The sequence below is a fragment of the Anopheles gambiae genome, chromosome 3, assembly GCF_943734735.2.
Source record: "Anopheles gambiae chromosome 3, idAnoGambNW_F1_1, whole genome shotgun sequence".
Taxonomy (NCBI): domain Eukaryota; kingdom Metazoa; phylum Arthropoda; class Insecta; order Diptera; family Culicidae; genus Anopheles; species Anopheles gambiae.
The window spans coordinates 19,755,629-19,782,339 of NC_064602.1; the positions used below are offsets into that span (position 1 = coordinate 19,755,629).

The 26,711-nt window shown below is 44.4% G+C and overlaps 3 protein-coding genes across 3 annotated transcripts in view; 2 read left to right on the top strand and 1 right to left on the bottom strand.

Moving 5' to 3' along the window:
- LOC4577943 (diencephalon/mesencephalon homeobox protein 1) overlaps nt 1-3,677 on the top strand; it is a 94,975-nt gene extending 91,298 nt beyond the window's left edge. The window contains exon 9 of the mRNA XM_061659494.1: nt 1,940-3,677. Coding sequence (XP_061515478.1) covers nt 1,940-2,565 — 626 coding nt within the window. The 3' untranslated portion in view covers nt 2,566-3,677. The remainder of the gene's footprint in view (nt 1-1,939) is intronic.
- A 1,801-nt stretch (nt 3,678-5,478) lies between these two features.
- LOC1279834 (chromosome transmission fidelity protein 18 homolog) lies at nt 5,479-26,702 on the bottom strand. Its single transcript, XM_061659495.1, has 9 exons — nt 25,900-26,702; nt 25,656-25,827; nt 24,774-25,591; nt 24,483-24,702; nt 19,936-20,307; nt 14,904-15,079; nt 14,373-14,826; nt 5,941-6,001; nt 5,479-5,635 (listed from the first exon to the last, which is right to left on the bottom strand). The coding sequence occupies exons 1-9, from the start codon at nt 26,559-26,561 to the stop codon at nt 5,535-5,537; spliced, it is 3,036 nt and encodes a 1,011-aa protein (XP_061515479.1). The 5' UTR covers nt 26,562-26,702; the 3' UTR covers nt 5,479-5,534.
- LOC5668083 (cilia- and flagella-associated protein 206) lies at nt 20,950-24,431 on the top strand. Its single transcript, XM_001689142.2, has 5 exons — nt 20,950-21,831; nt 21,904-22,265; nt 23,349-23,606; nt 23,667-23,821; nt 23,882-24,431. The coding sequence occupies exons 1-5, from the start codon at nt 21,171-21,173 to the stop codon at nt 24,372-24,374; spliced, it is 1,929 nt and encodes a 642-aa protein (XP_001689194.2). The 5' UTR covers nt 20,950-21,170; the 3' UTR covers nt 24,375-24,431.
- Nucleotides 26,703-26,711: the final 9 nt, after the last annotated feature.

Sequence of the window (26,711 nt, forward strand, 5' to 3'; positions counted from 1 at the left end):
TGTGCCAGCTGGTGCAAGAAGAACAAAAAGCAGCACGGAGGCAACACATTTTACGGGCGAAAGTTTTACAAATTTGCTCACGAGCATCACACAAGCATTACCCGTTAACTCAATATAGACCCGGTGTGGGGCGGTTCGTGTTGTTGTGCGCCCCTCAACTACTACACCGTGCGGAAGAGAAGCTGCTGCAAAGTAAATGATAAACCTTAAGCATCAGCTGGCCAGGTGAAAAGGGATGCCGATGTCGTTTTATGTTTGGTTTTACGTGTTGTTTTGGAAGGTTTGCTTTTTGAACAATGTGACACTGGCTCGATGCCAAGCAAGGAAGAAAAAACCACCGGCTTTCTCTTTGTCCCCCGAAATGGAGACGCATGGCTGCCCGTGGCACGACGATGCAGATGGAGAAGCCTGGTCAGTGGTATAATGCCCAGTGCCCCTAACCGAGAGGGGGGGGGGCTCTCTTCTTCTTCTTCGGGTGGCCTTATTGGATCGTATTCAATTAAAGTTTAATGAGATGATCACAACTTTTCCTTTGCCGGGTGATTGTTGCAGCAAATTGAGTTAAATGAAATTATGCGGATTAAACCTCCCGTAGGAGGTGGTGTAAGGGGTAGTGTGGGGTAGGTTTTTTTAGAGACGGTGTATAGATGTTGATTGTATGTACGCAAATAGGGCAAGAAGGCAAATGTTTCATCAGCACAAATTCATTCTTCCTTTCAATCGATAGTTAATGGGGAGTTTGAAAGACTCAAAACGATTATTTTTATAGATTATAATTAGTATAGATTCAATTGTCAAATTTTTAACGTTTTTTAACATCAACTTCGACATACAATTTCGTAGTTAAGCGTTTTTGGATGTTTTAGTGTTAAGTGCAGAAAGTTAAGTATTCCATGAGTCTTACAGGGTTTACCAATTCAATTTCGAATGTGCACATCACTACAGGATTTTCCAAGTCAGATTCGAATGTGAACGTTGTTATTCACCGCGTGCAAGATGTTACAGGGTTTTCCAAGTCACCGAACATCGACGGTTAATGGGCGATGACGTTCGGCCTCAAAACCCCGGTGAAAAAACAATGGAAAGAGACCAATGAAGTGTTGAAAATCATCCTAAAGAAATTAAAAATTATCATGAAGGAAATGAAATATCTGATAGGTGTGAAATAACATTCGAAATTGACTTGGAAATCCTGTAACACTTATGGAATGCTTAACTTACACTCGAAATTGACTTCGAAAACCCTTTAATTCACATCAATCTGTTTTTTCACTTTCATCATAATCACTATGATTTCCTTCAATATGATTTTCAACACTTGAACGGTTAACGCGTGATGAGATCCCGCTTCAAACCCCAGGTGAAAAAACGATGAAAACAGATTAAAAATGTGTTGAAAATCATGTTGAAGAAATTAAACATTATTATGACGAAAATGATATATCAGAGTGACGTAAAATTACACGCTTTTACACGGTGAAAAACAATGTTTACATACGAAAGTGAATAGGAAAATCCTGTATTAACCGCCTTCAAGATGTTTTTCGACAGCTGTCAAATGGTGTATTTGCATCATAATAAAATTTCAGCTCTTACACAAGATTTTCGACACCCCAAATTGAACTGGCAAATTCAATCCAGCTTAAGACTTGTTGAAAATCATGTGGAAGAGCTCAAAAATTATTGTGCTGCAAATACAACATTTGACAGCTGTTGAAAAATATCTCGCAAACAATGAAAAATGTTGTTGACATTGGAAATTGACTCAGAAAACCCTGTATTTTCACACAAAACTCAATTTGCAAAATCATGATTAAAAAAAAAACACATTTTTACACATTTCATATGAATTTCAACGAATAGGCATACTTTAAATCTCTCGCAAATAATATCAAAAGTAGTGAATTAACCAATACGTTCACCATTTTCTCACTTTCAGCTGCCTTCCCGGGGCTCTGCTCCTGCTGCCCGGTCAAAACACCCACCACGACCGGTTCCTCCTCGTCGCCCACGTGCAGCTCGTCCTCCCCGCCCTCAACCACCGCGCACACCGGCGGTACGGTGGTCGGTTCGTCCGCTTCCGGCCTGTCCGCGATCACCAACTCCGTCGTCAGCAGTGGGCTGCCCGATCCGCGCTCCTCCTCGGTGGCGGAGCTGCGCCGCAAGGCACAGGAACACTCGGCCGCCCTGCTCCACTCACTGCAGGCGGCCGCTGCCGCCGGGCTGGCCTTTCCCGGGTTCCATCTGCCGCCGCTGTCGCTCCACTCGGCCCTCAGCAGTGCCGGCCGGAAGCCGTCGGACTTTATCAGCGATCTTTCCATGCACCATCACCACCATCATCACCATCTGGCGGCGGCTGCAGCAGCGTCCCACCATCTGGGCGCGGGCCATCTCGTCGGCATGCATCACATTCCCAACAACAACAACAACAATAATGCCACAACAATTAACAATAACAATAACAGCACGACTAGTGGTAGTGGCAGCCCGTCGGAGAATAGAACGTTGGCGTCGGATTCGCCCCGATCGCACGCCAGCAACGAAAAGCCAGATACGAACGAATAGAGCGAGAGAGAAAGCGATGATGCAAATTCAAACAAAATCATAAATTTAACGTTAAAATAGAGATAGAGTGCGAGCAACAGCTAGCACAGTAGCAAAATAGGCGAGCGTAATCTTAAATCGAACTTGATATTATTAATCTTATTCATTCGTTGGTTGATTAAAAAAAAAGAACAAATAAGCTTTTCCTCACTGAGTAGAAGTTTTCCGAAAAAGGGCGCAAAGTTAATAATCGCTTAACGCACCGTTTCAATGACAAATAAAGCACGTTAAATAAATAGATTGTGAGGATATTATTATCTAAAGGTAATGCAAGATCGATTGTATAAACAAAATGCAAGATTTCAAACAACGCTGTACATTAATAAAGTAATTCTAAACAAAACCATTTAAAGCGAAACTTCAAAATAAAAGACAGTTCAATATACAACAGTCAAATAACACTGGACGAGAACCATTTTGAGGCGCAAGCTACATGTAGATTATGATAACAATATTAATGCACACATTAAATGCTAGTGATTAAATAAGAATCAAAATGCCACAACACAAAATGCACTCAAACAATCACAATCACCATACACCCACCCACCCACACACACACACACACACTCACTTGTACAAAAAGATTCTGCGCAGTATTCATTAGCAATAATAGGTTGTTGGGAAAAATGCCACCAAAAGAGAGCAAAAAGGATGGCTTCTTTGCACATTCTCTCGTTGCGTGCCACGATGCGGGAGATGCGAAGAAAGACAAACTTACATTAAATCTATCAACACATTGGAACACACTTACAGCTAAGCTTTGACATTACGAGGCGCATGCAATGGATGAAATATGAGCGCGAACAGTAATTAAATCAACAATTAACATTAACGATTAAGTGAAGGACAAACTGTGCCAGCAATATTATAATGCATTATTCCAATTAGCAAAGTGAGCCCCTACAGCAGCCATCGAGTAACAGCTGATAGCGGTTAACAACTGCATATGAAGGTGTATAAATTAACAAAATGCAAACGAATCACATGTAAAGCTGTAAATCGATACAATTCGTTTCGTTCCTTTTTTTCTCCAGTTCATTATGAAAATAAAGAAACATATTTAAAACGTAGTTCAAGTATTGTTAAATTCCTCCAATGTTCTCACAACTCTTGATTAGCCTTTTGCTGTACAACTACAGTTAATATCACAAATTCGTCATCATTTATTTCTATTACAATCAACGTAAGTATTATATGTGAACAAAAATTGCATAATTTGCACCAAGACTGCAACCAAGAATGGCCAAGAACTTTGCGACCAAGATCTCCCAAAAATGTTCTCCCATCTCTTTCTTTTTGTCTTCTTTTACTTGATGCACTTGACTTTGTGTACACTAGGAGAAAGCTCGAAGTCGAAAACATATGCAATATTTCCAAAGTAAAAGACTGGATTGTTGCAACAAAAGAAACTGCTACAGTCGCTATAATATGGCTACAATTGCAACAAATCTGCGACAATTGTAAAAAAATCAACATTTGTCGAAACAAAATGCGATTGTCGCAAAAAGCCTAAGTTTGTCGCAAAATAATCTGCGACTGCAGATGAGTGTCTTTAATGCTTCATCCCATCACTTTGATTATCAACTTTCTCTACCATCCTTCCGCAATCTCCTAAAATCCTACCTATTATTTATACCCTACTTCCACTGTTTTGTCATTAAGCTGCTGTATTTTTTTTATTTATGTTATATTAGTACATAAGAATATATTGAAGTGAAGTGAAGTGAAGAATATATGAAAGTGAATATGAATATGAACAAAACCTACGATTGTCGCAAAAAAGCTGCGATTGTCGCAACAAAATCTACAATTGTTGCAAAAAAACTGCGATATTTGCAATTTTAGCTAAAGTATTTTTCGATTGTCTCTGCAATTGTCGCAAAAAAAAATCTGAGATTTCACTGTATTATGATACATAAGCTTATCAGCGGTTACACTGACGCCTCGATTATTCTAGAACAGGTTTATTTTCAGGCACCTAGCAAGAATCTCGGTCTGGTGGTACAGTTGTCAACTCGTACGATTTAACAGCATGCCCGAAATGGGTTCAAGCCCCGAATGCGACCGTGCCCTCAGACGTAGAGTAGAACTAGACAATCTTGCTTATGTGTAAATCAGTAAGTCACTGAAAGCCAAGGCCACTAGTGGTACAGACAGGCCTTGATCGACAACGGTCAATAAGAAGAAGAAGAAGAGAAGCAAGAATCTAAGGATCAACGACTCGTATGTTGCAGTTACCAGCATTGTCGATCCTAGTGTAAGTGTCTTCTTCTTCTTCTTCTTCTTCTTTTGGCACAACAACCGCTGCCGGTCAAGGCCTGCCAGTACCCACTAGGAAAGTGGGCTTGGCTTTCAGTGACTTATTGTTACCATAGCAGGATAGTCAGTCCTACGTATGGGGACACGGTCTATTCGGGGCTTGAACCCTGACTTAACAATCGTACTGTACCACCAGACGGGCCCCACATTGCTGGGAGATATTTCCGTTCTGGCAACTCCGGACGGACAGACAAAGTCGCACACGAAACCGGAAAGTCATCGATCCCTTCAAAAATTGTGTAAGTGTAAATTTACTAAAACAAACGATGCGCAGCCTGTATACTGGCGAGTGAAAATCTTATTTATTCTTTTTTTTTGTAATCCGCTTTTGTTGGAATTTCCACTTTTGTTGAAATTTCAACACAATTGTGTTTTGACAATAATTTATGGAAATAAAAGAAAGCCCAAAAATATAACAAAAGCATCAATAAATAAAAAGATCAAAAGAATGCCTACCTTTTTCAACTCCACGCAGCAAACAGGAAGATATTACTCCCTAAATTGAGCAAACACACATTCATTCAGATGTTTCCAGTTCATCACACAATCTTCTTAGCATTTGTTTCGGTTTATTAAATTACTATTTTTAAACACACTCCTTCGGCTCCTCACATCAAGTCCTGTAGCGTTACATCCTTCCGCACTGCATTGTTGAAACCTTCCTTGTATCGATACCAAATGGGACTCTTCACAATGGCATCGGTTCCACCTAAAATAAAAAACGGAAAGCAAAATGGAGAAAGCATTACTCTTCTGTCTGTGTATGTGTGTGTGCTGAAAGTTAATTTTCAAAAGTATTATTTCACAAAACCGAGGTAACAAATATCAACCACCAACTAGCAAAACGTCCAATTGCAAAAGAAACAAACAGCCACCAAGTTAAATTAGAAGCACAAAAAAGTAAAGTAATCTACAAGAAATGGCCACACACTGAAGCAAGCAGGACTCCTCTGCAACCACACCACACCAGACACATAAACAATTTGATTTGTCACACGTGCTTCACACACTTACCCTCCTTCACCGACAGGGCTGTTTCCTTCGTGCAAATCCGACCGAAAAAGTCCTTCGAAACCTGGTGTAGAAAAAAACAAGATAAAAATAAAACGATAAAAAAGTATTGTGCAAGAGATTGTAAAGGTCATAAAGGGCACGAAGAAGAGGTTGAACGTACAGGCAAAGCGAACGGTGCTGTAGAAAGGGTTTATGTTGAACAAAAGCAGGAGAAAAAGGAATTTGAAACCTTCCTGTAGCAAACAAAAGAAAACCGTTGCACCGGTCACTGGTCACCGACCCATTCCATTTCGAAGCCCCAACAAAAAATAGTAGGAGGATTGGACAGCAAAAGTTGTCGTAAATTGACACATAATTTGAACCTAAACAGTATAAATGGCACATTGGATTTGGGAGGACGATCGTGAGTTTGCTTTTTCGTTGGAAGATTCGAGCTTTGTTTTCCACTCCATACTTTCAACCAAGAGCGATAAATTATGTGAAGGTATGGAGAATGAATTATCTCGGTGCACTATATTATCTATCTTATGTATAGCTTTTTTATAGAGTCTTTTTTAACTGCTTGCCCACTCTCTGTCTCTCTCTCCGCAACACAGGAAACGTTTAATATTTGTGCAATAAATTTCCCATCCAAAAACACGACTATTTATATAAAAAGCGTGCTATCTCCGAAGCTCACAGCATGATATATATACAGCTTCCCGCCGCTATCCGCTGGATCAGGCTGGATGCTTGTGAAGCGCACACCAAGCAAGGAACCGATCCAACCAACAAAACGGTTGTGGATTATTTGCTTCCTTTCATTACGGTGGCCCTCCACCGGCCACCACACACACACACACACATCGTTAAGATGCAATAAAAATAAATCAACTGAATTTCCCTTCGTTTGGGTTTCCGGTTACTCGGAAAATTGTTTAACACACTGAATTACGTTCGGCAAGTGAAGCGGCGGCGGCTTCCACCTCAACCGTTCCAATCCGTTCCAATGAGCGATATTTCGTTTCAGTGTGTAGCGTGATTTTGGGCCAAAACTCTACTTCTTTACAACAGCAGCGCCGAACGCCATCGCCACTTCCGGTCGCCAGGAAAAGAAAGAAAAACCTCTCAACAAAGCGAGCGAGGCGCTTCCCTGCTGCCTGAGACCTCTTCCAAACATCCTTTCCTTGGGAAAGAAATAAATGGCTGGCAAGGCATGGGGAAAGGTTCAGCATAGAAAACGAGTGGAGAAGATGATTACTTTTATTGCTTTTTGATGGTACGGGCACCGGTGTTTTTTGGAGGAGGAAATGCTCCACAGGATGCCACTAGAGCGAAGAGGACACCGCATCGCGTAAGTGAGCGGGAGAAATAGACAAAAAATGACCTTTTTTGCCGCTTCGCTTGCAATCAGCCCCAGCCCAGCACAGCACGTTACTGTAATGCATCTAAAACTGCTCCTCCTTCCACACTACTAACCGATCGATTGAGCTGCTTAAATTGGCCATTGGCTTTTGGCTCAAGCCGTAAGCACTGGCTACAACGAAGAAAAGGAAGGAAAATCTCACAAGATTACGTGTGAGCCCAGGGACAATTATTGCTGCCAGGGCGAGAACACAATCCTGCACACTCTTATTGAATATTGGCAATCGAGAGAGCAGGATGAAAACGACAATCACACAAACATCACAAAACTTTGATTTCACCTTCCTGTGGCATTGCCTCCGCTCTTCCAGCAATCCTTGAACGAGCTTCCGTTTATGTAATTACACGTATAAAAGCATCCTTGAACGGACCCACGGTTCGGACACCTCACAGCCCACCATCCAACCGGCCCGAGGTTCAACTTCCGTCGCTCAGTACGACACAAACACGAATCGGTGCGAAGATGTACGCCGCTCTCTGCCCGGACGTGGCTGTTTCTTCTGTAGCGCCTTTCGTATTGGTTTTATTACCATTACACTGCCGCTGGTACTACACCCCACCCTCCGGTGGTCACTCAGATAGAATAATCGACAAAGAGAGAAGGCGGCAACTTCCGTCCAGTATACGAGTGGAGAATAATATAATATTCCGCTCGTCTTCACGGGACAACGATTAACGGTTTGCGACCCATTGGCGACCCCCGCTGGCTGTGTGCTTCACTCAACCGGCCCGGAAACACGTGATGGTGTTGCCAACAAAAAATAATCCATTCCTTGCTCCTGATCCCCGGCTTTCCCGGGCAAAACCACCCGTGCGAAGTATAATGATCTTATTTTTATTTAAGTATTCAGCTAGCGCAAATGTGCCAGCTGAAGAAAAAAAAACGAACACTACGCTCACCAACAATCCTTCCGGTTCGGATTGGACGGTTTGGTGTGCGCCGGGTGAAAGCGCGCCAAGGAAAACCATCCCTCCATACAAACACACACACACACACACACAGCGGATTGAGGGGGGGGGGGGGGGTCAGTGGCAAATAATAATAAATCCTCTAATGGTATCCGGGCGTTTTGGTTGATTTTCGTTGCCGGCCTTCAACCGTCCGGCCGCCGTGGTGGTGCTTGTGGGCACTATTACTCGATTCGAATGCAAACGAGGTATATTTCAATGGGAGGCAGAGGGAGGGTGTTTCGTGGTGGTAGTAGTAGTATCAGCAGCATGCTGAGCAGTAAATGGTTTTATGCATTAGCCAGGTTTGGTTTGGTTTGCCACTGCCACTGCACAAGGAGCAAGGAAATACGGGTAATGGGGGAAGAATTAGGAAAAACAGTCGATGGAATTTGTGGCACTAAATGATGCAATCAGTCGAAAATGAATGGTAATCAATGGTAAGAAATGGTGGCTAATAGATGAAGATCAAGCATGGAGCAATGTTGGCAGAAGTTTGTATTGGATCGTGATTTGAATAATTCCGGCGATAAATGCTTTGTGGCAGATGCAATAACATTAAACATTATTCATCACAATATAATGATAGCGTATTATTTCTTACAATGATAGCTATCAGCATTTAATATAAAAATTCAAACATCAAACGTAGAAGCATCATACAGTGATGACACTTTTCATTTTCCACTCCTGTACTTCCAAGATACTACTAAGTAATATAAGAAAATAATATGTAGTAATGAAACTTGTTACACATTTTAACACCTCCACTACAGGAAAAACAAATAAAGAGCATGAATACCAGGGCATCGATCACATTAGAAGGAAAAATAAACGTTCTTTGATCAATGTTCTATAAAGTGAAAAATATAATACAATACAATTGCCCAAAAACATTAAAAACAAGTACAACATTCAGAATGAATAAAAGATCGATATGACGTGTTCATGGATTCTAGACCAGTGCTGCAAAATGTCATGAGTATCACAAGATGTTCACCAAAGAAAACAAATAACATACCCGTGGTAGGTTGATGTTCATTGCTGATACTCAATGAAAGTGCGTCATGACATGCCGAACACGACATGCGAGTGCTTGAGTTAAACGCGATACTCTGACTGACAAGCTGAGGCTAATGTCGTCGCAAGCATCTGATCACAGTAAAAAAAAGTCATGATATAGTGACTGACCAAGCGTTGGTCGCAAAAATGTCACGAAGCATGCATTGGTCAAACCAATTTTAAGTATCACCTCTGATTATCACAATTGAGTACGCAATCATGACCTTTTCTGGCGGTAAACAGTGCTGCCAAATGCCATTGTTTCAGCAACCAATACTCATGACAGAAACGATGTTCAAGTCAACTCAGGTATACAACCGTGATTATCAGGGGTAAGAATTATACGGTTGGTGGATCATTAACATGCTTGGTGACATTTTTTGTAGCACCCTACTATTGGTCACTCACTTGCTCACAGTTTCAGTTTCTTTCTCAGCATGATTTCTCGCTCTATCTGCTTTGATTGTTGGGTTTGAGCGAACATTTGAGCGAAAAAGCAAGCTCATTCATTTGCTTGTGATCACTCACACGCACCGCATATCTCCCGTGACTATCGTGATAATCACTGACAGAAAATGTAGCGACCAAGTGACTGACCAAGGATTTGGTTGCACAAAATGTCTCTAAGCATGTGATGGTAGCATCAACTTTTAGAGTCTCACCTCTGATCATCACAGTAGAGCTCGTGACGCTAACATGATTTTGTTTCAATGGAAATTTTACATGACTATGTCAGTGACATTTTGTAGAACTGATTACAGCAAAAAAAAAAGTCATGACATAATGACTGACCAAAGTGATGGTTTCAAAAATGTCACGAAGCATGTATTGGTTACACCATCCGTTTTGAGTATCACCTCTGGTCGTCACAATTGAGTACGGTACGTGACGCTGATATGAATTTTGCTTCATTTTGGTATATTTAAGTAGGGGTGATGGATGTATGGATGACGAACGCGCATTTGAATTCGTCCAGGATTTTGCCTATGCCACGGGTCAAAGGTCAACACACAACAAAACTAAGGATAAAACTAAACAACCTTACTGGCTGCTTTCGAGAGGAAGATGTTCAGAAGGATCTTTGGCCCCGTATGTGTGGAAGGAGCCGGTACAATGACGGCGATCTTACTGTCATACAAAGTATCGAGCTCATCATGTCGTAAAGTCCTGGCGCTATAATAAATGTACAATGAAACAAGGAACATTTTAGATAAAAGCACTTTCAAAATTGTAACTGTTCGAAATTGACAACCACAAGATCATCTTCAAAGGTAATCAAGAGTAAATAGTTAATGTATCAACATTCAGGCAGTTAGATAGTCACACCCATATACATGTTTTCGTCTTGATTGCGATACAATTGACTTAAAAGCTCGAAGTGTACAAATAGTGTTGCATAATGTGATTTATTGCTAAACAATGAGTTTCCGGTCTATAAAAAGCATCAATTTAAAAACTTCATCATGAACACACAAGCACAAACATAACAAGAATAAAAAAAAGTTGACACACACGCAATACCCACACATACTATTACCAAACAAAACTTACCCTCCACCATGATAAAGTGCTATCGAGTTGGAAAAGGGTTGCAAAAAAACAGGCAGTGAGTGAAAAACTGCCATCGATCCGAGGCGCCCGGAATGTATGCAATCAATCTGAATAATAAAAAAATACATCTCAAATTGATCCTTGATGGCATAACTCTAAATTACCCTTTTTTGCCATCCCTCCCGCACGTTTCACATTCTCCACCCATGTCTCCTTCTGTAGTAGTTCTTGCTTGCTTGCCCTATCAAAAGGCATCGAGAAGGAGGCGACTTGAGAAGCATCATGAGCCACCATATAAGAACTCCTTACAACTTTGCTGATCCTTTGTGAAACCAAATACAGGCGCACACACACACCCATACAGGCACTAACAACCCTTCCGAAACTTATCATCCGAGAGGTGGCCCAAAAAAACCTCCCCGGTTCCCATACGAATGGGCGGGAGAAGAAGGTGGCAAATGTATCGAAAATTGTGTACAATTTTTCATTTCACCCTTCGGTTCGCACGCGGTTGTGGCTCTTGGCGGATGGCGCCATGTTTCTACCGTTTGCTTGCTCGGAGGAACGCAATGCCTGCCTGCCCAATCCGCCCATTTTTAGGCTTCTCCATTTCCTCTTCCCCCCTCACCCAAGAAGCAGCAAGCTGGCAGCAAGAACTTGATCGATTCTTTCTCCTTCTTCGCGCACCAGCAAGCATCCCACCGCTAAGCGACGATGGAGAGCATCACACATCGGATGGGAAGGATGGGAGGGTATTATATTGAATGCTTTATTTTATTTATTTTGCTGCATCACACCCACATTCCCCTGTGTGCACAGAAACACACACACACACATGCTACAAGCGGGTGTGAGTGGTTCGTTTTTATTTTCTCGCTCTCCGCCGAATGCAACCGATGCCGAGGCAGAGAATATCATATCAAAACCCGGGCTATGGTACTCTCCTCCCTCCGTCGGTTCTGGATTTGGAAGGGGTGGGGGGGGGAGGGGCAAAGTTTTTGCAAGTACACACACACACACATACACATACACAGACATATATTCTTTCTGTCCTGGCATGCGCGGCGGCACCCAGGGAAATTGATGCGAATTTCTAAGGATAAATCGGTCACAATACATGCCCGGAGAGATGGGAAACTGGGAGGGATCGAATATAGGGAGAATAAGGAAAAATCACTCCCCGTGCGTTGCCTTAACTTATATTGGCAAAACTACCCAGCAAATTGGCACCGGTGTGGCATTACAACCCAGTACACAGCATGTGTGGCGTGTGTGTGGTTCCTTATCGCGTTTTGGAATTGGTTGCCTGGAGAAAAAATATTAGAATCTTATCTATGCCACTGCCTACTCTTGATACAGTTTCACCAACACTAATTTAGTAGCGTTACGAATCTACAAATCAATTTAACAATTTAGTTGCAATTCCTATAAACAATTAGAAATACATCAAATAATTGTAATTTAGATGAGTCAGTTATGGCTTCATCAAGAAAGGAATCGAAAGCGATCATCCACAAATTACGCGCCACATTACGAAACGCAAACGAATGAATGCTTTTCACAATAGATAGAAACGTTTAAAAATAGGTAAACAATTATCAACTATTTTGCTAAAAATTACAACACAAAAGAAAACACGCAGTGGCACATATTCCGTACCAGAGGCATAGTTACAGGGTTTTGCAAGTCAGTTTCGAATGTATACTTAGTTATTTACCGCGTGCAAGATGTTAATCGACATCAATATGATACTTAATTTCTATCATCATAATTTTTAACTTCTTCAGCATGATTTTCAACACTTCCACGAACAACGAGTGATGAGATCCAGCTTTAAACGCCGGTAAAACAACGATGGCAGCAGCCCGTTGGTGTGTTGAAAATTATGCTGAAAATCAATCAGAGTGCTATGGAATAACTTCTATTTCTTCTTCTTCTTCTTCTTCTTCTTGCTTCGACGAGTTGTTTTCTCCTATGTTGCAGAATGCTCCATAATCAGATATTTGACCGTCTCTTTTTGAGGTAGACTAGTGATTGTTCATTCCTCTATGGTGGAATAACTTCTTGCAGGCGGTGAAAAACAATGTTTACATTCGAAAGTAACTTGGAAACCCCTGTATGTCTTCATGAAAAAAGGGATCATCCATAAATTGCGAAATGTCAATTTGTGTAGAATAACAGGGATCAGCTATAAATTGCGAAATGAAAATGAAATGTCAGATCAATGTGAAAGCATGCTACGGTTTCTTGCCAAAACGACTGGATAAAACATGTCACACATGTGTCAATAAAAGCTCACTTTAAAATAGCATGGTTGATAAGATTTAATCATAAATTGAAAAGAATACATTCAAACATAAAACAAAAATAAGAGTACTGATGTAATAAAACCTTCAAGCAATTTAATAAAGAAAATTCGTACGAACATTGAAGGAAAACATTACAATGTAAAATATGAAAAAAAATAATGAAAAAGAAAGTGAGATACAAAATCAGTCAGAAACATGAAGAAAATCATATAAAATCATTGAGAAGCAGTCGATGAAATGAAAAATTGTAAGTAATAACCCAACGACACACAACCCAGATACACACAACGAAGTAAAGACCTACAGTAAACCCTCAAAATCAAGACCCACAATAAGAAGTTAGAAGAGAAAAAAAACTACAAAAACTTAAGTTTTTATAGAAAATAATATTCACGCAACGATAAAGTTCATGATGGAATCATCGGCAAGCAAAGAAACACTCACAAACACATATCAAATGCGGTACATCAGCGCACCGAAAATGTGATAGAATAATCAATCAAAGTATGGAAATATGATACGCAGAGTACACGTGGCCACGTACGGCGTCTTGAAGGGTGGTTCAAAATAGAGGCTACGCAAAAATAAAGTAGCGGGCTTTCAGGGTGTATGAGCGTTCGGGCGTGTTATCCCTTAACTCTTAACCCGGCACCAACATAGCAAAAGCATATTTACTTAACCATAATACCACGCTAAACGAACCAACAAAGACTCCAAAAACTCATCAAATTCATGATTCAAGTCAAATTTTCGCAACATTACTTCCATCATCTCGAGCACCTCCCATCCCCAGAGCTTTGCTTAAACAATAATAATAGGACATTTTTCATACTCTTTCGCACAACCAAATTGCGCAAACGGCTTGATTCCAATTTCATTGTACCTGTGCGATGTGAGCGCGGTTTGGTGGGGCGGCCCAACCGCTCCCGGCAGATTGATTGCACTCAATTTCCAATCATCTTTTCCATATAAATTGAACTCGGGGTAATAGATTTTATGCCGTACTTCGGTACACCTTTGTTTGCACCTTTCCGTGGACGGTGTGGCGAAAGAAACACACACCGCCGCGTACCGCCGGTAGTTACCGGTAGTGAAAAACATTTGAATGATAATGCAACGACGACGACGACGCTGATGCCGAAATGGAGTTTCACTTACCACTTGCTTCGTTTTCTGCACAATTTGCTTCGGCTTCAGGGTGCGCAGATGATTTGGCAGCTCGGGCGATGACTTTTCGCCCGCCGTTCCCCTTCCACCCTCCCTGTCCTTTCTGCCCGATTGCTCCGGTGCCGCATTTTCTTTGTGCCAACCGTTTGCCAAACCTTTGCCCGGTTTTGCCCCGGCAATGGCAGCGCGTCCGCTCCTTCCTGCACTTTCTTCCAGCATCTTTGGCTGTGCCCGACGCATCTGCTCCAACTCCACTTCCCGCGAGACGATCTGCTTGCCGAAGTAGGTGGAGGTTTGGCCGGCCGGGCCGCCACCGAAGCTGCACAACTGATCGAGATCCGGGTTCAGCTGGTACTGGTACGTGCCTTCGGGCGTTTTGAGCTGGATGTAGTTCAGCCCAAAGTCTGCCATCACCTCGACCGTGTGTGTGAGGTCGGATTTTTCTCTACAATTGTGAGCAAGAAATAAACAAATAAATATAATAAGAAAGGGTTCTTTCTTTCCTTTTATCAATTTACTCACTTTTGAGATAAAAGCTGCAATGAAACGGAGCGTAGCGTTGGATTGATCACACGCTTCAGCATCGGTATCGTATCGATCAGTACGGCCGCACCCTCGCCAATGCCCTTCAGGTGGGCGGACAATCCCTTCCTCAGCCCGGTCATAATCAGCTTCGTGCTGGCCAGCTTTTGTGAGTGCTGAAAGTGATATTGAATTACAGAACAAAACTTTGAATTAGTATTAAATCACAAGAGAAACGAGATAACAATCAACGGGAGGGAAGAAGGAAAAACACACTCTTCAGCTTACAACAAAAGTAAACATAATTTGAAGCTCGGGAAAAAACACAATCAAAAGAAGAGAAGGAAAAAACGGGAAAATTAATATAAATTATCCACGGAAGCACAATTTCGGCCCCGATGATAGGAGTGGCATCCAAATCCTGATAGGCGCCTAATAGAAGCAAACAAAAACATGCGCATAAAAGCAAGGAAATCTGTGAAGGAAACCTCATTTCATCCCTTTGCGGGGGCTCAGCTCCTCGCTTCCATGCCCTTCCTGCCTATTGGTTCGCTAAAAAAATGCAAACCGGCAAAAAAAACATTAAAGGGTAAATTAATATTGAATAATTAATAGAATCATTTCATGAAAAAACGGCTTGCACAACAACAAAAAAGACACTATACGACCCACTATACCCGCGAAAAAAAGGGCGTCCAACCTCCCCGGGAGCAGAGGGTTCCGCCGCGTTTTGTTTTCTCCTTATTTTGGGGCTCTCTTCGGAGGGCCCCTAATAGATTCCTTTTTCATTCCCATCGCCGTCCACGTGTTGTATTGAGGTCGGTGGGTTGCGTTCCTTTTTTTAAAAACATCCTTGTGTGCCTGTGATCCCTTCTCTCGCAGCTCTTTCGCTCCCGTGTCGATTATAATTTTTAGCCGCACCCTAGCCATAAAGCACCAGCCCGCCCCATCGAGATGGTGGCCGAGATTCGAGTGGAAATTAATTTCCTTTTCATCACAAACACACGAAAATGCATGCCAACAAAAAAAGACCGCCGCAGTGAAGCCCTACTTGCCCAATTCTTCACAGTGATGGTGACGAAGATGTGCCGGCAGTGAGGAGTCTTTTTTTCTTGTGTAGCTCAAACAACAGAAAAAGCATGTCGACCGTGATGAAGTGGCCATGGTTTTTGTTTCTTTTTTACAAAATAAACCTACCACTCGTATGCACCAAAGGGCAATAAAGACACAACACTTCCTAAAACAGTGGATACTGCACACAATCTTGTCTTGTTGACACCATCTCTTATATGGTGGTGGCACGCGTGAGACGTTTTGCACCATCGCACTGCCGCACCCGAAAAAATAAAACACGTAGCGTAGCGCCTCATTAGTGTAACAGGTTCTCCAAAACAGCACCACCTCGGACGCTAAGCTTGTTGCTAACCGCCGTGAAGGCAAAACAGCAAAGGTGTTTGATGGATTTTTTCGGCGACAAAGTTGCAACACACACAAACAAGGAGCCTTGCTGCTGCTGCGGCTGCTGCTGGGGAGAGCCCTACAAGATTACGAGCTCAATTAGGGAACCACCATCGTGTGCGCGCTTGGTCCTTCAGTTCATGGACACTATCTCGCTGGAATAGCTCCAAAGCGGACACGGCAAGTGCGGCGCGGAAAACCGCATTACAACCGTTATTTACTTATCCACGTACGAAGGCTTCTGGTTCTGGTTTTCTAATTATCTCTTCAACGGGAGAAAAACCCCCGCCCCACGCCACCGGTTGTCTACAGCCTTTGGTCAGGATATGGTTGAGCTGACAATCGCATGCACATGCATAAACGCCAAGGGCAACAAGCGTGGTGTCCCTTCCCTGCCACAGTTCAGCCGTTCATAGTTCCCGTGTCAACTTCATCGCTTTCAAACGCAAACCAACACGGTCCACGGTCGGTTAGTCGCCCACATGTGAAAAGGGAGACTGCGAGCGAGAATCTGCCGAGCAAGCAAGTACAAAAAGAATTATTTAAAATGGTGTAAATTATGTTTAAACTGTGTGTATTCTATTAACCAGCGGTTGTGGCGGTTCTGGCCGGCCGGAAAACCTTGGTTACATTCAACCACGCCTCTTGTGTGAGTGTGTTTTTCTTTTTTCTACACATTCTGGGTGGTGGTTTCGCATGCCTGCAGGCCACACTTCTTCTTGCAAAACGTGACGCGATGATGTGTGCTCTCGGTATGAAAAGCTCAATCACGCCCGTGTGACCCGTAATAACGTCGAACCAGGGAAAGGGATGGAAATGCACTCCTTTCCCACCTCTTAGCGTGCTTCTTTCCTTTCTTTTTGAGCAGTTTAAGGATACAGGGTAGGTGCGGAAATGTTTCAATTGACACCGCGACATTAGCCACCGGTTTTGGTTAAGTGGGTGCAGTGCAGCAGCGAGCGTGTTTTTCTACACACCATTCGGTGGGTGCTGCCCGCTCGTTAGCAGCTAACCATGTCGCCGGTTGGTTTTAGGGGGGTCGGTGGGCAGCACACATAAATGCACCGTGCTAAAAAGTCGGCGGTTGTGTGGCCAAAATAGAGGGAAATATTTTTTTTTATTTTCAAGATGTTCTTGTCCTAGAAAGAGAGTTAGTTTAACCAGAGAATTACTTCATTTAATACAACAAACGGTGTCTGCAGCGATTCGAGAGCATTGAGAGAGTTTCAAAGATTTGGAATCATTTCTGCACTTTGAATTTCGACAGATACCATGCCGATTTAATAAACCGTCACATTTGGTACTAAATAACAACCTGCAACGCGTACGGAAATAAAAAAAGAATACCCAAACTAGTGTTATAAATCACTCGAAAGAAGAATTAGCTGATGCAAAACCATGTAAAAACTATTTCATTCGTCTAATAAGTCAGTTTCAAATATTTAAAATTAAATTCAACATTTCTTTACATGATTTCTCAAGGATTGTTGGTTGTTTCCTGAAAATGTTTGGTTGCTTCTCATATTATTTGTTTTTTTCTCACGAATCTTTGTCATTTCCTCCAATTTGTTGGTTTAATTGTATGGATGTTTAACCGAACGATACCAATCAATCATGAGAGCGGACCAAAACGCTATGGAATACGATGAATAAATCGTGAATCGAATCCAAAAAATACTGGTATAAAAAATAGCTAGAAAATAATAAAAATTTAGCAACAAATAACTAGATACAAGCCTAAAATGAAAGGTAAAAAGCAACCTCAAGTTGTGTTAATTAATGAGAAAATACGATCTGGGCAGTATTGCAAAATGTCACTGTCAATGTCATAAAAAAATCTGACTGATACAAAATTCATATCAGCGTGACGCACTCAATTGTGATAATCAGAGGTGATACTCAAAACGGATGGTTTGACCAATACATGCTTCGTGACATTTTTGCAACCATCACTTTGGTCAGTCACTATGTCATGACTTTTTTTTACTGTGATTAGTTTTGCAAAATTTCACTGACATAGTCATGACAACTTGCGGCTGAAGAAACAAAATCATGTAAGCGTCACGAGCTCTACTGTGATGATCGGAGGCGAACCTTAAACAGTTGGTGCGACCATCACATGCTTGGTGACATTTTATGCAACCTACTCTTGGTCAGTCACTTGGTCATGACATTTTTAGTCGGTGATCATAACATAGCCATGGGAGATATGCGGTGCGTGTGAGAGGTTCCAAGAAACAAAATGAGCATGTTTTCTCGCTCTGTTTGACCCGACAGATAATCAAAACAGACAGAGGGAGACAGCATGGTAATTTTGTTGCTTGAGCCCACACGCCAAGTATATTCCAAGAATGTCATGATTATCTACGACAAAACTGTTGTGACCAAGTTAGTGACCAAGAGTTGGGTGCTAATTAAAATGTCACCAAGTATGTGATTGGTACACCAACTGTTTGAGTCTCATCACTGATCATTGCAGTTGTGTACGTGAGTTGATTTTAGCTTCGTTTCATTCATGAGTGTTTTCGTTGGTGAAACTCTCGCGATGCTCATGACATTTTGCAGCATTGGATCTGGGTTTAAATACAAAATTAACGAGAAAATCATCGATTGCACTTACGGTTACTAGAAGTTATTTCTATAAATATGCAAATTTTTAAATAAATAAACCCAAAAATAGACAAATATTTGTAAGAAATGCCTTGTAATAGATGTCAATCTGTGTTATAAGGCTGAAAATACGACTAAACATGTGCCGTAAACATCGATACGAAATAAATAAATAATTAATTAAATGTTACAATAAACACCCTGTAATTGAGATCGAAAATCGAAAGATTTGCTAGTATAACAATGCAACAAACCATATTTTTTTATGTAAAAAATCCTAACTTTTTAATTAACACGTTATACTGAAACATAGAACACGGACGATATTCGTCCACTGTCAACGCCCGCCAGAGACACTCGAGAATAAGGGGCTCTACAATAAAAAAAACTGTTGCCATACGAAATTAGAGATTCCTATTTAGATTGCATCCTTTTGCGCCCGGTACGTCACCGGTGCATTCCCCGCAGTCCCCCGTGTGTGTGTGTCCAGCATGGACAGGATAAAAACGGGAGCAGAATAGCAAATTAATAAAACACCAGCTCCAGCGTTGTACCACCGTGGTACGTAGCGCCATCGTCATGCCAACAGGGGAAGACCACCATGATGTTGATGATGTTATTTTAAGAGAAACTTTTCAATTGCAACACAAAAACCCCGAGCCACGGCTACATACAGCGGGAAAACCATTTACCACAATGCAGTGGCCAATGCAAGGGACGCGCGAAGGGGGGGGGGGGGGTGGGAGGGGAGGGCAAAGAATTTTCTTTTCATCGCAACAAGAAACGACATAATAGAAAGCATAATTTTATCTCGCGCCATATTTCATCAAGCTGCTGCAGCCACACGGCCACGAGCAGGCATCGCAAAGTTTATGCAAAAGTCCTTCAGAGTAATGTTGCTTCTCCCCTTTTTTGCCCCGTTTTTCCTTCTCTCTCTCTCTCTCGCACACACACAACCGCTTACCTCGTATCCTTTGCTGGGGAAATTGATTTTTGGCCAGGCCAGGGTAGCGAACAGATAGTGCCACATGACGAACGCGTACGCCAGGTACGGATAGATGGCGTAGTTCTGCAGCTGATTAATCGCCCGCTGCAGCCGATCGTTGAAGCTGAACCACTCGGTGGCCTCCGCCACGCCGCACATGTCCGCGTCCGGCATCTTCTGGTGGAGATAGTTTTCGTACACGCCCTGCGTCAGGCGCTCGTAGTCGCCCGCCATCTGCACCAACTGTAGCACAGTGGACATACGGGTCGAGGCGGACATGTCGGTGAGCGTCACCATCTCCGTCACGGTGGCGTTCGCGTCCACGGTAATCGTTTTCTTCGGTCGTTGGATCTGTGTGGGGGAAGATAACAGATAAATGATGCGTATGATTAGTTATTTATTTTCCAACGTTCATCATCAACCCACAGGTGCTCACACTGTTGAATGGAATCCTTCGAAAGAGGGAACAAGAATTGTAAATAATGTGTAATAATTCCGTACAATAAATAAACTCATATTTTCTCTTACTTTATATGCAAATCAACCCTATCCGTGCTAGAAGGAAATTCCAATCCAAAAAGGGGCAATAAATTTTGTGAAATCAATTACAGCGACATAAACAAACCGAAAGCATCATTAGGCATAATTGTCTATCGCATTTCTCATTCGCTTTCCGCTTGCCGGAACTGGCGGAATTGAAAACGGAACGGGGGCGCCCAATCGATATCGACACTTGCGCGGGTACTTGTTGTACTTCTTGTTAACTAGGGCATGGGTTTTTGGTTTATTGACATGGTATGCGATGGCGGTTAACGACCTGCGATCACATCGGCACGCAACACTCCTCTACATTGCCCAAAAAACACATTGCAATTGCTATTATTAGTCTGTCAGCTGTTTTGAGCGACCCGTTCACGTGTACGGTGTTCTCGACAGGACGACGCTTTCCCCATAAACAAACTATTCCATAGCAACGGATATGGAACGTAGCAACCACGGTGGTGGTGGTGGAGTGGTGTATGTATCATCACAACCATACATCAAAACTTGCCCATGCGAGCGAAAACCCCTAACCTTGGCTACCGATAAAACATTTCGCTTCAGTGTCGAGCGTACGGTCTTTCCGACAACACAGCACAGCAACGCTTTGCCCCAGGAGCAAATTTCACCAACAAAAATTTCCCACATCGCGCCACAGCCCACTCGCCAGCGCAATGTCTGCCTTCATCAACGTGCCCCGTGCGCGCCTACTAGAGCCGAATGCGGCCCTATCGCCGCTGCTGCAGGAAATCCTGCGCCACTGTGAGCGTCGCAACATCCGGTACGACCGTCCGCTGGTACACTTCGTCATGAACCTGCTCAGCCTGGACCCGCGGTACGAGCTGTTCATGGAGACGGTCAGTGCGGAGCGGCGCAATCACGACGACTTTGTGGAGGCGTGCTGCACCGTCCTAAACGATGACCGTTCCCCAACGCTCATCACGCTCCGCATGCAGTGCTACTTTCTGGGCAACTTCTTCGACCGGGACGAGATTGTGGAGAAGCATGCGCGCAATCTGCAGGCGAAAACGTTCGCGCTGACGAAGGAAATCATCGATCACGACGTGATCACGAAGGACGAGCAGGACGAGGTGTTTAACAAGGTGATAGTGGACATCGTGGTGAATATGGGGCTGGGCAATCCGGAGTGCAAGGACGTGATGGCGGAAACGATGCGGGCCCTCAACTCGGTCATGTCGCGCAGCGATAAGGCAAAGTTCGTCACGCTCGATCGGAAGGAGCGGCTGATGGCGCTGAAGGACATCAGGGAGATTGTGGCCGGGATACGGATCTTTAACAAGCACTCCGGCAACACGGCCAACGGAATGGCGGACTGTAAGTGATGCTTTAGTGAGTGTGTGTGTGTGCGGTGGTATCTTTCATAGCCATTGCATGTTCCTTTTCCAGTGCCGAAAATAATCGACCAGTCGCACGAATCGACCAAATCGATACTCCAAATCACGCTGTGCGAAATCATGGACAAGGTGAACCTGCTTACCAGTGCGCTGAGCGCGGCAATTGCCTACGACTTGCGGAACCGGTCGATCATTACGCTGCTGCCGGAGAACATTACGGCGGACGATTTCGAAACGATCAAGGATCTGCTGGCCATGTACCGGCAGCACGAGGTGTACACGCGCAAGCTGATCGATGAGCTGGCCGGCATTAAGCTGCTGATTGACGGCTGCAAGCAGGAGTACGAGGCGCGGCTGCTGCGCATCCACGAGGCCGTACAGTACCGTACGGCCATCCCGACGGATCGTGTTTTTGTAAGCGCCGGATGATTGCTTTCTTAGTAGTGGTGGAAGCTCGGAATCGGACCTATCCGTGTTCGGAATCAATTCCGGAGCCGTTTCCGATGCTGGAAGCGACTCGGAGTCGACCAAGGAATCGCAATTTGTTCCGGTAACAGAATCAGAATTGACTCCAGAATTGGAACTAGCTCCGGAATGAGAATCAGTTCATTGAAATAAGATGTTTCAGAAGAGAATGGTTCGTTTACAAGTAAATTTGGGTTCTTTGCGGCTATCAATACGTAGCATCATTGGACCCAAATGCCTTCTTTTGGAGATGCCGAAACTGACTCCGATTTCGAAGCCAATACTGATTTCGAAACCAATTCCGATTTCGGAGCCAATTACGATTCCGGAACCGATTCCGATTCCGAAACCAATTCCGATTCCAAAGTCAATTCCGGTGTTGAATCTAAAATCGATTCCGGAATCGGAATAGGTTCCAGAATCAGAGATGGCTTCGGACTTGGAATCGACCAGGAATTCGCAATTTGTTCCGGTAACAGAATGAGAATTGACTCCAGAAATGGAACTAGCTCCGGAATGAGAATCAGTTCTTTGAAATAAGACGTTTCAGAAGTGAATTCAGTCCGGGTATCTCCAAGAGAATGGATTGGATTGGGTCCAATCAAATGCCTTTTCTTTTGGAGATGCCGAAACTGACTCCGATTTCGAAGCCGATTCTGATTTCAGAGCCAATTCCAATTTCGGAGCAAATGCCGATTCCGGAATCGATTATGATACCGGAGCCAAATCCGGAGCTGATACCGATTTCGCAGCCGATTCCGGAACTAATTCCGGAACCAATTCCGGACCCGATTCCGGAACCAATTCCGGACCCGATTCCGATTCTGGAACCGATTCCGGAACCAATTCCGGAGCCGATTCTGATTCCGGAGTCGATTCCGGAAACTGATTCCGGACCTACTATCCAAAATCGATTCCTGAAAACTTCGGAGCTAACCGAAATTTCCCGAAAAATTCCGAAAATTTTCCCATCACTATTTCTTAGACTTTGAAATACCTTTTTCACAATGGTACACTTTGTCTCTGTTTTAGCCTAAATTTTCCGAGCTGACGCGCGTTTGGTTGCAGTTTCAAAATTTCGTGTTTCTTCTGTCGGAAATGAACCAAATCAGTAATACGCTCACGAGCCTAACGGAGCGATGTGCGAGCTTTGACGATTTGGCTTATCGTTTGCTGGGCGAAAGCCAGATACAAACCGATATCGATCGGTTGAATAAGGTTAGCGCGAAGCGCTTGAGCCTGCCCGATCCGAAGAGCTGTGAAATTGTCCCGTACGAGGAAGGCATGCAGGTAAGCGTTGAGCGTTTGTTTATGTGAACTTCTCAATTGACTGTTAATGTTTGATTGTAGATGCAACTGCTCAAATTTTGTCTGTGGCATTTGGCCGAAGGTAAGGGACTGCTCATGCCCGGAAGCATCGAGCTGGGCGTGTGTCGAGTGCAGAAGGAACATTATCTGTTTAACATCCCCGAGCCGGTTACCTTCTTCGACGAGGATCCCAACAAGTAAGGCAATCAACCGTAAAGCTTGCACATTTTCTACCACAAACACCCCGCTCTTTATAGATACTTCTTCAAAATAGTCGAGACGGCAAGGAAGAAAGTTCAGCTCATCTGTCTGCTGAACATGTACGACAAGCTGCAAGCATCGTACAGTGCGCCACGCTGCGAAGGCTTTCAGATGAAGCTAACGACCACCTACGACCAGGAGGTACAGACGGACCTGCACCCGATCCCCTCCAACATCGATCGTGAGTACCGGTGGAACGTTTGGGACTATCGCCGGGAAGCGATCCGGCTGGCAAACATACGCACCAAGCGGACCACCTCCGTGCAGACGCTCGAATCGAGCCGTGCCATTCCCAAGTCCACCCAGGTCTATCTGGACAAGGTGCAGGGCACCCAGACGCGCGTTAGCCGCAGCACGGAAACGGAGCAACGGCGCCAGACTACGGGTCTGAAAGTGATCGAACCGTCCGCACCGTCCCCGTTGAAGGTGTACGCGCTAACGCTCGCGCAAGCAAGTCGTTCCGGGTTCAATCGAAATGGAGAGCGTTAGAGGAGGTTTTGGTAGCAGAAATCGACACAATAGTCCTATTAGGTGTAGTCTCAGTGTAGTAAATTGCCTATTTGATATCATAATACTAACCAAATCCACAATTCATACCTGAAATATCGATGACCATATGCTAAACAGGCCCTTGTGGCGATCCTTTTGCCCAACGTTACACTTCAGCACATCCGTCAGGCGAATCGGTTTGTTCGCGCAGGCAAAGAACTGCAGCATCGATAGGCAGGCGCGCACATCGTTGCCGGTCTTTTCCGCCAGCGCCAGCATCGAGGTAAGATCCGTCTTGATGCGTTCCTTCTTCGCGATCACGAGCAATCTACAAAGAGTGAAGCTTCAATTAGCATCTAAGGTAAAGATTGAGCATTAAAAATAAACGAGTTTGCACACCTTTCTGCCAGCCGTACGCCTTCCGTCGGTGGGAAGTTTACCACATACGCTACCTGGCGCAGCTGCCTCAGCGCCGGTGCGTACATATCGTTACAGATGCAAATTATCGGACGCTTCAGCACAAACTTGTCGCGTGCCGCTTTGCCCGTCTTCTTCACACCACCAGCCGCTCCCGCCGCCTTCGCAGCACCGACATTGCCAGCGATAAATCGAAGCAAAAACTCAATTGCCGCCACCGGCGCGCCATCGATTTCGTCCAGCACAATACAGTTCGGTCGCCGCTCCTCGTTCAGCACCGATTTCATCTGCGTACCGTTCTCCAGCACCAGCCGGAACGCATCCGGGCTGCGATCGTCGGATGCATTCACCTCCCGCACCGCGTACCCCGCGTGCCGGGCGATCGTGTGCGCGAGGGTGGTTTTGCCCAGCCCCGGTGGACCAGCCAGCAGCGCCACCTTCTGCACCGGGCAGCCGTGCTCGTCCAGCTCGGTGTTCAGCGTGGACCGAGCCTTCCTTGCGCCCTTCACCCAACCGCCGTTCGATTCGAAGCGGCCCGTTTTCTTGTTAAAGTTGCTCAGCTGCGTTTTGGGGTCTTTCTGCTTCTTCACCGGCTCCCTGCCGAACACGGCCTTGTCCCATAGCTTGAGCCACTGCAGCAGGCTCCGGTTGGTGGTTTCGTCCGACAGCAGATCGATGTATCGCCGGGGGCGATACTTTTCCACCCACAGTACATTGCTTTCGCTTGGTATGACGATTTCCTCCACCTCGGACGCCGGGGCGGCAATAGCGTTGGCCGGTTCGGTTAACCGTTTTGCTACCTGGAAACATAACATAGATAAATGTAACAGAGGCTAAAGGTTTTGAGGTGAAATAGTTGCATACAATCTCATTAGCTTCACGCCAGATTCGCTCCTTCTCCGCTCCGAGCAGTCCATTGTATCGGGCACCGCTGGTGCAACTGATTTCATCAATCTGGTCCTTCTCAAACTCCTCCGAATGGAAGCGAACGTACACGCACGTTTTGTCGTCCCGCTTGATCGTCATCGAAGGCCACCTAAAACAATGCAAATAATATCCACACAGTTACATTGTATTTTCGTTGCCTTTCCCCATGTCTCGAACGTACTTGGGTGGTTCTAGTGAAATATTATCCATCTTGAAGCGATGCAACGCTTCGGCCCGCGATAGCATCGACGGTTTCAAAGGGTTTGCTACAGCATTGTACCGGTGCCGCGCTTCCAGTATCCGTTCGATCAGCTCCATATCCTGCTCCTCCTCCGTTTTCGTCTTTTTCTGCGAGCTGTACACGTACTCCTCCACGAACGGTTCCTCCTCAATGTCCTGTATGTCGCCGAACAGTGCTTCCAGTCGCCGCTTGCGCGGATTGGCGTCCATCTGTTGCAGTGTGGCAAGTGCGCTACCAGTCGCGCCGGGGAAGGGTGTGGACGCGGCACGTCCATATTTACCGACACCGTTCGGCGCCGTCGATTGAGACGATGGGCCGGGAGTATCGAACAGTCGTTTGTGTGCGGTACTGCTGCCCCGGGTGATGACGGACAGGGCTGGACTGGCCAGCGGGCTTTCGTCGATCGTACCCAGCTGGCCTGGGGTTCGGTAGTTTGAGCAGGAGCTCGATGCTCTGGGACCACCGATTGCGGACGGTGTACCCGGTACGGACGGAGCATTGCGGGCCGCTGGCGGTGGTTCGTCTTCTAGCTCGTCCATCGCATCGAGATCATCGCCGTACACGAGCTCGAACTCTTCCTCCTCGGTAGGATATTGATCCATCTTGCGTAGTGAACAGGCAACACTCAACTTTAACACGAAACACGGGCACGGAATAGAAAGAAAATAGATTTTTTTTAGCGCAGCGAACAAACGACGGCCCGCAAACGCGCACGAAACGTAAACGAAAACAATCTGCTTTGACGTTTCGTT

What these genes read in the sequence shown, in the direction of transcription:
- LOC5668083 (XM_001689142.2), top strand. Translation starts at nt 21,171, where the DNA reads ATGTCTGCCTTCATCAACGTGCCCCGTGCGCGCCTACTAGAGCCGAAT. An exon ending in GGCCAACGGAATGGCGGACT is followed by an intron (nt 21,832 to 21,903) that starts GTAAGTGATGCT and finishes TTCCTTTTCCAG; the next exon opens with TGCCGAAAATAATCGACCAG. An exon ending in TTCGACGAGGATCCCAACAA is followed by an intron (nt 23,822 to 23,881) that starts GTAAGGCAATCA and finishes CGCTCTTTATAG; the next exon opens with ATACTTCTTCAAAATAGTCG.
- LOC1279834 (XM_061659495.1), bottom strand. Translation starts at nt 26,561, where the DNA reads ATGGATCAATATCCTACCGAGGAGGAAGAGTTCGAGCTCGTGTACGGC. An exon ending in GGCGTGAAGCTAATGAGATT is followed by an intron (nt 25,592 to 25,655) that starts GTATGCAACTAT and finishes TTATGTTTCCAG; the next exon opens with GTAGCAAAACGGTTAACCGA. An exon ending in TCCCCAGCAAAGGATACGAG is followed by an intron (nt 15,080 to 19,935) that starts GTAAGCGGTTGT and finishes TATCACTTTCAG; the next exon opens with CACTCACAAAAGCTGGCCAG.